The 12,228-nt window shown below is 39.4% G+C and overlaps 2 protein-coding genes across 2 annotated transcripts in view; one reads left to right on the top strand and one right to left on the bottom strand.

Annotated features, from left to right (window-relative positions):
* Positions 1-3,434, bottom strand: part of mtmr4 (myotubularin related protein 4) — a 43,363-nt gene extending 39,929 nt beyond the window's left edge. The window contains exon 1 of the mRNA XM_015031844.1: positions 3,342-3,434. The gene's annotated coding sequence lies outside the window, so the exon portion shown is untranslated. The remainder of the gene's footprint in view (positions 1-3,341) is intronic.
* A 1,158-nt stretch (positions 3,435-4,592) lies between these two features.
* On the top strand, positions 4,593-11,518 carry hpda (4-hydroxyphenylpyruvate dioxygenase a). Its single transcript, XM_015031842.1, has 14 exons — positions 4,593-4,674; positions 4,799-4,825; positions 4,919-4,981; positions 5,133-5,237; positions 5,327-5,369; positions 5,464-5,546; positions 7,409-7,498; positions 7,596-7,702; positions 8,495-8,572; positions 9,081-9,243; positions 9,697-9,768; positions 9,848-9,970; positions 10,063-10,179; positions 11,214-11,518. Exons 1-14 carry the CDS (start codon positions 4,672-4,674, stop codon positions 11,325-11,327), a joined length of 1,188 nt encoding a protein of 395 aa, XP_014887328.1. The 5' UTR covers positions 4,593-4,671; the 3' UTR covers positions 11,328-11,518.
* The last annotated feature ends 710 nt before the right edge of the window (positions 11,519-12,228 follow it).

Raw genomic sequence — 12,228 nt, 5'->3', positions numbered from 1 at the left:
TCTAATATTGTATAAAAAAAATAAGAATGTGCAGGCTTCTACTGCAGCCCAAAACAACATTTTAACCACACAAAGACAAAAATTGTACAGTAACTTTTTTACGTCTTAGTACAATGAAATCGCAACACTTGAGCAGATTACAAACCATTAGTCAACATTTTAAACAGCAAACCTCTAAACAGATTCTTGCACATTTCAAGATGCAAGGAGTTCAAGCCTTAAGCTTCTGAGCCACAAACTGACCCTAAAGCTGCAAAACATGACAAATTGGAAGTGAAACAGTGTTGATGACATTCTGCCACAAAACGAGCATGAATACTTTAATAACCCTCTAAGATTCTGTGCATGATTGTCACTAAATTTGTAAATGCAGCATAGCCTGATGGGGTCGATCCATCCATGACTCCCGAGTCCTGCCTTTTATAAAGGAACCAGAGGCATTTATGTGTCTGAAAGCTTATTTTGGGACAGAGAGAACATTTTATGTTGACGAGTTACAAGAAAATGGAAAAAAAAAAAAAAAAAACCTAATGTTATTTCACAGGCAAGAAATTAAATCTTAAGTTTAGCAAAATAAATAAATAAAACAAGCATGTTCGTAATTCAATTCAATTAACTGAAAATCTGTTTGCAGATCAGATCACTGCAGCATTTTATTACACTAAAAACCAAAAACCTACACAAGCTGGCTTCAAACAGCAACTGCCCTCATCTTGCTACACATCTTGTGCAATACTCAGAAAACCCCAAAGAAAACCATTCAGACCCTTGAGACTGCAGCTTATGTGTGGTCATATTCGCCGGCGGCTGGCAACGACTCATCTGGAAATCAAAATTACGACAGCAGCAGCAGCTAAACAGGCGTGTCCCCAGGGCTAAAAACGGGTGACAACAGTAAAAAAAAAAACAATTCCAGGTAAACGCTCCCGCACCGCTCTGGGTGTCATGTGGCTGCTCATGCAAGTCAAATCATGCTGAAACATACACAGTCTCATCACTGAAATGAAACTAGAGCTAAATACACTGAATTGTCATTGCCGTATCAACCTGTGTTACATCACAACCGCACTAGTTGGATGCAATATTTGGTTAGACATTATATTTTAAGTAACATCCATGAAAACCCTGCATGCCAACAATATTGTTGGCCAGCTGGATGGACTTCACTGACCTGGATGAGCTAAAGCTCACAAACAGCAGTGGGAAAATAAAACTTCAGGAAAATGCAAGTTAATCGTAATCGATATCATCAAAGCAATATAATCTCAATAACATTTTTCTTCATGTAAAACAGTCTTTAAAAAAAGCAACAACTAATAAAACAAGTTTGTGGTTCATCACAGTAAATTAGAATATGCCCTTCGATGAGGTAAGAGTTTACCTTACATTTTCTCTTCAGACGTACAACCATTACACGAAACATGTCGGCTGTTTTCGGATAATTGCATTTCTGAACAAAAAGAGTTTTATCAAGCATTGTGTGATGCTTCTTCCACGGAAATATCAAACCTCTGAGATGCTTCACGTCATGTGACTTTCAACAGAACATCATGCATTTATCAAAAAAGATCATTTTGATTAGCCAAAAAATGAAAATCTATCGAGGAAAAAGACAATAAAGATATCAAATAAAGACATCAAGTCAGCCTGATTAAGGTTTTATCTGGTAAGCAAAAAAGTTACCATTTAGTGTTCAAATAGTTATTTGAGAAGCAATTTAGTTCTACGAATCTCAGCCAGTCAATGAATGGCAACAAATAAAGACTGAAACAACTTAGTGAGTCTGTGCTGCTTTTTCTTCCTCTAAAAACTGAACTAAACGCTACAAAATAGCCTATCCCATTTTTAGATCACTACTGTCCATAGTTTTGCTCACTGGACTTGAGTTTCTCACTGCAGTCCAAAAGGAGAGGCAATAATGTCAAAAGAAGAGAGGTAGGAGTAATTTTCAACAGACACTTTCTGTGTTGTTGTAGTTAAAGTGATGAGGTGCTTTGCAAATTGTCTCAAAATAAAAATCCAATTTGCTAGCTTAGCATCTCAGTATTCCTGGATTTGCCAGTCTTTAGATGAAGAATCAGCTGGATTTTTCTCTCGAAGATGTTTCAGCTCTCATCTCAAAAGAGTCTGATAAAAACTGAAGGATCCATTGAAGTGTCCGCTTCCTTCTGCTCTCATTTCTCACTACGGTCTTCTTTGTCGCCAGTTTTTGAACGGGGCTTTTATTGTGGCATTAAAGTATTCATAAAATAAATTCTACAGATAATATATGGAGTGATAAATAAAACTAATTTCATTTGGGGAAAAAAGAAAATGATGTCGTTTTCCAATCCCAATTGGTTATGCATCTATAAAAATATAATACAGTGAAAAAGAAATTAAGTATTTTAAACTGACCAAATAAATTACAATAAATAAAAATAGTTCAAACCCATCTATAGCTATGCTTTAGTATACATTTTTAAAAACTTTGACACATGCTGTATTTATTCGATTATCCCATTAACTCCACCAAAAATACAAATCTAGTCCAAATGCATCACTTTTTAAAATCAACTGAAATTTGTTCTGTAAGTCAGAGAAAACAAATCCTGAGCTCATACCTTGAAAGAAAAGAAAATGAGATAATTATGAAATACAATATTTCTACCAACTCGCCACAATAGCTCCGTTTCAAATAAAATTAAATGATTCAGCTGTTTAGCAGTTCGTGTACTATTCTGCTAGTCGGTCTATTAAAAATTTATTTTAGTAGCATTTTTTTTCCGTTTATTTCAAACAAGAACAAAAAAAACCGAAATAAATTACGATGACAATTATTAGAATTTTTTGATAAAGAATCTTCTATAGATGCAGTTTCTATTCCTCCTGGATGAACAATAATTTTGAGGTAAAGGCTGAGAGTCCAGGTGGGAGATTCCATGGGGCTTTTCAATGAACTATGGTTAGAAATTTCCAGAAAGAACATGCTGATTGAGGGACTGATGAAAACACAACAGGTGTAAACAAGGTGGGCGAAGTTTAAGCACCCGCCGTGTGAAAGTGAAAGTCGAAGCCAGTTTGTTCACAGACTGATGCTGTACTCCAGCATGACAACTCATCAAACCGAAAGCGTGTCTCTCAGTGAGAACTATGTGTCCAAAAGCTCTAGCTGTAGGCTAGCTTCCGGATAGCAACCTTATAAGAAGAAGCTGGGTAAAACTCGCTCATATGTCCATTGAAAACAACAAACTAGTTTAAGGCTTGCAAGTACCACTTTAGTCTGAAAGCCCAGGCGCATGTCACATAAAATATACCGCTCAGAAGTCACTTAATTTAAAGAAATAAACCGAGTTACTCACTCAGAAAGAATCAGCTGACACAACGGTGACTCAGTAGACTACACAACTTCCGCATTCTTGTGCGATGACAAGGACGCCAGCCAATAGGGAGAGAACAAACTAACCAGTTTAGCCCAATGAAGCTTTAATGTTTATTTTGGCCAATCACATTTAGCATAGGTGCAACCAGTGAATGGCACACGCCCACAACTGAGCCAATCACATGTTACTAAAAGCTCAGAGCGCACCAATAGAAAATCACAGCGCGGCACAAAGTGGGTACACACACAAATAGCGCGGTACGTGCGACCGCTCACATGTACAGCAGCGAGAGTACAGCCGACATGAAGCATTCAAGGAATTCACGACTTCCTGTGTATGAACCACGGCAATAAATTAAAAATGACAGAAAAAAATGTAGTTTGTTCGATTCAGAACGGGAAATTTTATATGTTTAGTTTTTATAAAAACCATCAATGTGATCATATAATTATCAAACAGAATAGAATAAAAACAGATATATATTTTTAAATAATAAGTAATCTGCTCCAGGTCACTGATCAATTTCTCTTAACCGGCCTCCTTACAGTAGCCCACAGTAATTATATGCCATATTATGTGGTTGATCTTATCAGTGTTTTAAACAAACAAACAAAAAAGAAGAAGAAAAACTGTATAACTGAATAACCAAAGAGGGAACGGTCAATTTATGTGAGCCACCATAATGAATCGAAGCTCATCATATCCAAGGATCGGAACTATAGCCGATCAACTATAGTTGATCAACTATAGTTGATCGGCTATAGTTACCGATCAACTCTGAGTTGAGGATTATGATTTGTTTCTTCAATGGAAATAGCGCCCTCTGGTGGTAGAAATTACAAATAAAACAGCAAAGGTAGAGGGAAAACTCTTATTTACCCTCAACTTTTATAAATGTGCAGTGCTTTGTTTTCACTACAAAAGTGTTTTAGTTTACTTTCTTACTATGGTTGCATTTAAAAGCCTCCATACCCTCCATAAATCCTCTGAACTAATATACTGAGTGTGTCAGATTTACCATCCAACATAGCAGTACCAAACCTTTGCTGTAGTTAATGTATACATGTGCCATCTTTGTGACACATCTTTGTCACAGATTTTCAGGAGAAGAGAAACAACCTGGTCGACTGCGGTGCTGAACCTTTTAAAGGAAAGGCACCAAGGAACGAGGAGGCGGACAGGTGGGTGTAGATCCTACAGGACCAATCACAGCTGGTCATCAGGTCAGTACTTATCTGAAGGCTGCCAAGCCAGACACTGATTTCTGGCCTCCCTCTTCTCTGAACTGAGATCCACCTGCAGTCACACCATGGTAAGAGTCGTCCCTACGATCACAACTAGAGCGAAGAACTTTTTGAGGGAATATTTAATGCACATTGCAAGTATGAGATATTGAGAATTAAGCTCTAATAATGTGCTTCTTTTTCCATTTTTAGACAACCTACACAGATAAAGGGGAGAAGGTAAGGTTTGAATGATCTGATGTAGATTCTGTGTTGCTTGGCAGCCATAAAACCTAATAAAGGTAATTTGTCTGTTGGTCTTCTACTTTGTAGCCCTTGAGGGGGCGATTTGTCAGATTTCATCATATCACCTTCTGGGTTGGCAATGCCAAGCAGGTTAGTTCCCCAAACTGACCGTCGCATACAAGATACTTGTTGTAGTTCAGCATGGAGTACATCACCTATCTATAGTCAACACCTTGGACTCAGGTGTTGGAATTCATCTGTAAATCATGTTCAGAGTAACAAGAATCTGATCACATTCCAGGCAGCCTCATTCTACTGTGACAAGATGGGCTTTGAGCCTCTGGCCTACCAGGGTTTGGAGACCGGCAGCCGAGAAGTCGTGTCTCATGTCATCAAGCAGGACAAAGTATGGAGTTTGAATCATGCGTCTGAGCATCTGAATTTAAAGTATTTCCACCTTCTGCTTAAGCACAACCCCCTCTCGTCTCTTTACAGATAATCTTTGTTTTCCAATCTCCACTAAACCCTGGAAATGAAGGCGAGTTCACTCCTCAGCACACACTGAAAGACGACAGGCTCTGAATGTGACTAGCTGTGTGTCTAATTTTCATCATGCCTGTGTCATCTTTCAGAGATGGGGGAACACTTGATGAAACATGGAGATGGAGTAAAGGACATAGCATTCCAAGTGGAGGACTGTGACTTCTTGGTCAAGGTAACCTGACAGAGGACAACACAGATTGGAAACACCTTAAACCTTTTGTACTTGATCAGTATAAGATGTGCATGAAGGCAAAGTGGACTAGTATTGAAGAGGTATAAAGATACACATATGGAATTAAGTCTCAGAAATTGTCTGTAAAGACCTCAGAGGTTTGTGAGAGAACATTAGAGGACAAACAACATCATGAAGACCAATGAATACAGAAGACAGGTCAGGAAGAATGTTGGGGAGACATTTACAGCAGAGCTAGTTTATGAAACATTTACCTAAGCTTCGAACATCTCAGATGGAACTATTCAATCTGTGAAAATGGCATTGCAATGCTGTCAAACCTACCAGGTCATGGTCGTCTACCTCAACTGAAAGGCTGGGCAAGTAGAGCAATACTCATAGAAATAAACAAGTTACATCTGGAGGAGCTGCTGAAATCCACAGCTCAGATGGATGAATCTTCTCACAACTATTCATGTTTTCTACAAACCTGACCTTCAGAGAGACTTAAGAGTTTCTGTTGGATGTGCAACAAGTCATCTGGGGGAGATCACAAACGCCTTGAGGAAGGTGCTCTGGACAGACAAAATCAAAACCAACCTTTTTGCAAGCCACTACTTTTTGGGGGGAGATTAATTGAGTTAAATACAAGATAATCACAAAAGAAAACATCTGAGAACCTGCAGAAGACTTGAGACACACACCATCCAGCAGAACAACTTTAAAAACTACAATGCAATGATACATTTATGTGTTAGATTAGCCCAGTCAAAGTTTAGGCATGAACCGAGATTCTGTTGCAAAATTTGAAAATTGACAGATTAGCCTTAGCATCAAAGGCAGATTTAGCTCAGCTTGCAGAAAAAGAACATACAGAAAATCCCTTCTGCAGATGTGTAACTCTGATAGAGATATCCCATAATGTTTGTGTTGGTCTATCACATAAACCTACGGTACAGTTTGTGACTAATACAAAAATATATAAAAACTTTCAAAAGTTGTGAATACTTTTGCTAGGCACTATAACTCTAATGCATGTTTTTAATTCCTTAGGTACGTAAAACTAGAAGAAATTCCACTGGGTTTTCTGGTTAGACATTTTTAAAATACAGTTGCACATAAAGGTTACAACACCTTAAAATATATGGACACGTTCAGCGTATTTTCTATCACGTCTTACACATGTGGACTGTTGAACAATAGATGTTGGGCAAAAAGAAAAAGAAAAAAAAGCACGTAGGTGTTACATGTTTGACCTCCAGGTCGCGCAGGTTCACCTGCTTCAGTCAACCATGTTTCATGTTTAACTGATGCTTTACTCTTGTGTGCATGTTGAAACAATCGCAAACATGACAGCCTTGTAATACATTCTACGGCAGCGAAGTCCGTCTGAACTTTTTTTTCACAGTCAAGGTCAGATGCTTAGATAAGTTGTCTCTGTTGGCTGTCAGGTAGCCGCAAGGTTACGGAATCACTGCTGACTCCATGCAGATACCAGTCTAGCGACATGTTTCCATCTATAGACGGGCGATTGAAAACGTTTGTTATTTAGCCACTGGAGGGCGACCGTGAGCCGCTTTACAGAACTTAGATACGCCAAAACACTGCTACAACCACACTGAGTCAAGCTGGTGGAGCCTTCAGAAATCTGTTAAACTATTGAAGGGTACTAGAGTAGAGCAGCAGAATCAAATTCACACCACACCTTTCATATTTTTCCACATTAGTTTCTATTTGTAACATAAACAAATGTGAAAATGTGTGTGAATACTACTTTCCCCCCCAAAAGTAGTTGATCACTCAGTCACCGTTGTGTGCTCCTGTCTTCCCAAAACCCATCCCACGTCATTCCGCGCTGACAGACAGCCCGGGAGCGAGGAGCTGTGGTCGTCAGGGAGCCGTGGGTGGAGGAGGATGGCAACGGCAAGGTCAAATATGCTGTGATTCAGACGGTACATAAAAGATGATTCACACACGTAAGCCCCATGTAAAACACACCGAGGAGTCTCAGACTGAATAAGGGTGTTGTGCAAAACGTTTTGTCTGCAGTATGGCGACACAACCCACACGCTCATCGAGTACCTGGAACCCTACAAAGGCCTGTTCCTGCCGCGCTACAAAGAGCCTCTGTTTAGGGACCCCCTGCTGGCCAAGCTGTGAGTCCTCACTGCAGAAAAAACAAACAAACATAAAACTGTAGCAAAATTTGGTATGTTCAGACTCTAGAATAAACTTCTACTCTGCTTTGCATATATGTATATTGGGACATAATAAATATGCTGTTAACAAATATAGAGCCAGATTTACAAGTATGTGGGCCCCTGGGCTGGAACCTGTTTTGGCGCCTTATTCACTAAGGAAAAATGATTTTACTAATGCAAATTACAGTACCGGTACTTTAATAGGCAATCCTTTACATCACCAGACATGAATTGATGCATGGCAAGTGTAAAATGTCCCCCATCCAATAATTTTATGTTGTTCCCAAAGAAATCGACTATAACTTTGTAATTTTCAAAGATTTGAATATTGTTTGTATTCATAAAAACAAAAATCAAAAAATATTAATACAATTCACCAAATTTAGGCCTATGGGTATAAGTACAATTTCTGTACTTGCTGCCCCAGTAGCACATTCTAAAGTCTGGCCCATGTGGTAGAATATACTAAAATACAGAATCAACGAAAACTCTGATATATTAAACTCTTTTTTTACTTTATCTCTGCTGATGTAGTCCAATTGACATTGCTGTGCAGTATCTAACTTCTTAAATATGCTCTGTTATGTCTCTCTTTTGGTGTTCCTTTATTTAAAAATGTCCTAAATTCCCAGGTAGGATCTGAAAAAAAAAACAAAAAGAAAACACAGAAATATCATTCTTTTGAAATCATTGGAATGTTCTGGGAGTCCATCCATAATTGTTTCTGTTCACTCCTTTTCTCCGTAGTCCACCAACAGGTTTGAAGTTCATCGATCACATTGTGGGAAACCAGCCAGATGACCAAATGGTGCCAATTTCTGACTGGTAAGTCTGCTGTCGGCGTGCACGTACGCCCACCGCAGGTCGAGGAGTCACTTTGGGGCAAAAAGGAACAAAGTAAACACTGCACCTCTGTTGGAGAGACATGTTTGGACACAAAAGCAAAAACAAAAAAACAACAAAAAAAAAAACAGAAAAAAACCCCTGCTGTTTCACAAAATCAAAAGTCCACATTTTGTTCAGTAGAAATAACTTCTTTGTGTGTTTTCATCACTTTCTTTATCTATATGTTTCTCACCAGTGGCATATCCAGGTAATAGAAAACACAGCCATCAGTTAATTAGAAAGTTATCTTGTTGACAGAATTTGACCTAAATTTGGACAAAAAAACAACAACAAAAAAAAGCGTATTCGGTTGAGAGACAAAACATACTAAAATTTTACATCCCACAACGTGATTCATGGAGGTTGTGTGTTTGTGGTTGTGTGGAAGGAAAGGAATGGTTGGGGAGTTCAATCAGTCTAAGAACTAAGACTCTTCCTCATGTCCCAGGTATCAGAAGTGTCTGATGTTCCATCGGTTCTGGTCGATAGACGACAAGCAGATTCACACGCAGTACAGTGCGCTGAGGTCCATCGTGGTGACAAACTATGAGGAGACTATTAAGATGCCCATCAATGAACCCGCCATGGGCAAAAAGAAGTCACAGATCCAGGTGGGACTAATTTCCTCTCAGCCTCCCATGTTCCAAATGAAGGATTGTCAAAATAAGAACTGTTCGCTCTGTATCAAATTTGTTCTCATGTGGGCCAAAATTATGAATAGAAAATCGCTTAAGAGGGCCACAAAGGTAAAATTTTGAAATAAATTTATTGTACAGCTCAATAACGAATTAAAAAAAATTGTATTGAAATGAAAAAAATTAAGTTTTTGTGAAAAACTGATAAATGAAGAAACCATGGTTAATAAATGAGAACTATTTTTTGTGTTAAGCCATTGGAACATTTTTTTTAAACTATAGGAATTATTTCTGTAACAAAAACTAAACAAAAAACACATCAACAGACTAGATTTGCTCCACTGCAGATTTGTGATCAGTGTCCACATAAACTCATCAAAATATGAAAAAGCTAAACAAGACACTGACGTCCAGCATCTCCGTCCACAGGAATACGTGGACTATAACGGCGGACCGGGCGTTCAGCACATCGCCCTCAACACGTCGAACATCATTAAATCTGTGAGTGACCGATTAACAGGAAGACTCAGCAGGAACATTCCCCGACGCAGCTTTTCTTTCCCATTTTTGTCTACAACAGATCGAAAACCTGAGGGAACGAGGAATGGAGTTCCTCGCGGCTCCCGACACATACTACGATACGCTGCGGGAGAAACTCAGGACGGCCAAAATCCAGGTGAAGGAGGACCTCGACCATTTACAGGTGAGGATGTTTTCTTTCTTTTATCTCTGTTCTTTAACAGGCCTGTATTGTTTCAGTTGGTAATGCATCAGTGGTGTGCGTTTCCTCTGCAGAAGTTGAAAATCTTGGTGGACTTTGATGAAAAGGGCTACCTTCTTCAAATCTTCACCAAGCCCGTGCAAGACAGACCGACGCTTTTCCTGGAGGTCATACAGAGGAACAATCACTTCGTAAGTTGCCAGTGACGTATCTGACCATGAACTGGTAACGTCGGAGCACTGACAGGAATACCAAAAGTTTGTTGGTGGGCAAATCTCAAGAGTTTACAGTTAAACCAAAAATTGTTCAGATTTGGGTTTTCAAGCCATTTCATATTTTGATCAACATGGAAGCGATTGGACGCAATGTGAACATTTTGGAGATGATCATCCGAGTCCTGACTTAAATCTGGAGGGATGTAACGTTTAAGGTGATGGTAAAGAGGCTTTTCAGATCCCCGCCAAAATTAATTACATGTAGAAATGAAAGGTTTGACTGCTGTGAGAAAGTATGCTTATTATTACTTAATAATGTTTTTGGTTTACCTATGATAAACTAAAGATGCAACATTTTTAATACGATGAATAAAGTAGTATGTTATGTCATATTGATCTAAAAAAAAAAAAAATTCAAAAAGAAAGACATACAGTTTCCTAAACGTTTGTGGCTGAGCAACAAGAACTGGATCTGGGTCATCAGAAGCAATAGATAATAAAATGACTATCGCTAAAATTATGCTTTGGTTAATCACCCTAAACAGATTGGATTCACAGGCCTGTGGTCAATTTCCCCTCCTGAAAGGCAGAAAACTGTCTGAACACCTGTTTGCAGCTCCCACCCAGTGAGAACTGCATCAGACCAGCCCACTTGTAAAAGCTCGGTAAATCTTTCACAGATATATTCTGATTAAAAAGCTCACATCTACACAGCAAAGTGAGGCGGAGAGGGGGGGATCTTTCCTTTGGCTTGCACCCTGTGGCGTTTCATTTATGACACCCGGCACCCATCCTGCCTGTCAGAACAGGCGCGTCTTGTCACTCTCCAGGGTGTGCAGATGTGGATGGGAAGGATGAAAGACGTGCGTAACTAGATATGGAACCACACCAAAGACTCCCTCAGACGAACCACCAACACTTGATCTTCTGATTATTTGCGAAAATATTTCCACCATTAATTTGGGAAGTTCAGAGTGACTTATCTGCACCGGTGTTTCTTCTGTCTGCAGGGCTTCGGGGCGGGAAACTTCAAGTCTCTCTTTGAGGCCATCGAGAAGGACCAAGATGCCCGGGGCAACCTGACTGTGATTACACCTGAAGGGAGGGCCAAAGCCTTTCGCTGATCTCCGACCAGTCTGAGACTCACTCTGACGGCTACGTCTGCAGGCTGTACAACCGAGATGCGGGAAAAAAAACCCCAAAACAAAACAACAACAACAAAAAACACTCACCACAGCTGCAGCACGTTCCGCACATTTGAGAGTGTTGAAAATCTTAGTAATTGTGTTTGGCTAAATAAAGAACGTCTTGTTTATATCTGTCGTGTATGTGTGTTTAAGAAAGTAAAAAATATATATATTGAAGGTATCTGAGTGTTTTTTTTCTTTACAAGACAGAAGGGAGAAGGCAGAGGCTAGCATCCTGTTTTTATGCTAAACACGTAGCCAAAGCTAGCAGATACTTAGCTTAGTCTTGGTCAGGTGGATTAAAAAGAAAACTTCCTAATAAACAAAGAGTGTGTGTGTGTGTGTGGCTACCTGTTTGTGCAAACCGTTTTCAGACAACTAGCTATGCTATGCTAACTTTCTTAGCGAACACGGGTGAGCAAATAACACCGTGAAGACCAATGAACACCGCACACAGGACAGGAAAGAGGACGCCATCTTTTCGAGCGAGGCAGATGCGCAGAACTACAGAAGGATGAAGTTGATGAGCCATGAAGATATGGGAAAGAAGGAGCTGTTGGAACTGGGTTAAGAAGATACGGTACGGAGCCCTCCAGGGGACATGGGGAATTTTTTTTTCTTTTGCGTTCCCTCGCAATAATGTACTGATCAGTTCTTGCGGCATAATTGAAACTGTAAGCCTTTCTTACGGTGGCCGCCTACTTTCTGCTTTAATACAAGCTTATAAGGTTTTTCCATGAATGTTAATATCTCGTTGTGAAATATCAGACGTTTTATATCTTTTGCTTTAGTATAGAAAGGCACAACAAACCTATGATATAAACAGAAACTTTCCGTT

Source organism: Poecilia latipinna, unplaced genomic scaffold (assembly GCF_001443285.1).
Source record: "Poecilia latipinna isolate Pla-1442-1.1 unplaced genomic scaffold, P_latipinna-1.0 Scaffold220, whole genome shotgun sequence".
Lineage (NCBI taxonomy): Eukaryota > Metazoa > Chordata > Actinopteri > Cyprinodontiformes > Poeciliidae > Poecilia > Poecilia latipinna.
The sequence above is the reverse complement of the archived record's forward strand: the minus strand, read 5'-3'. Positions and strand labels throughout refer to the sequence as shown.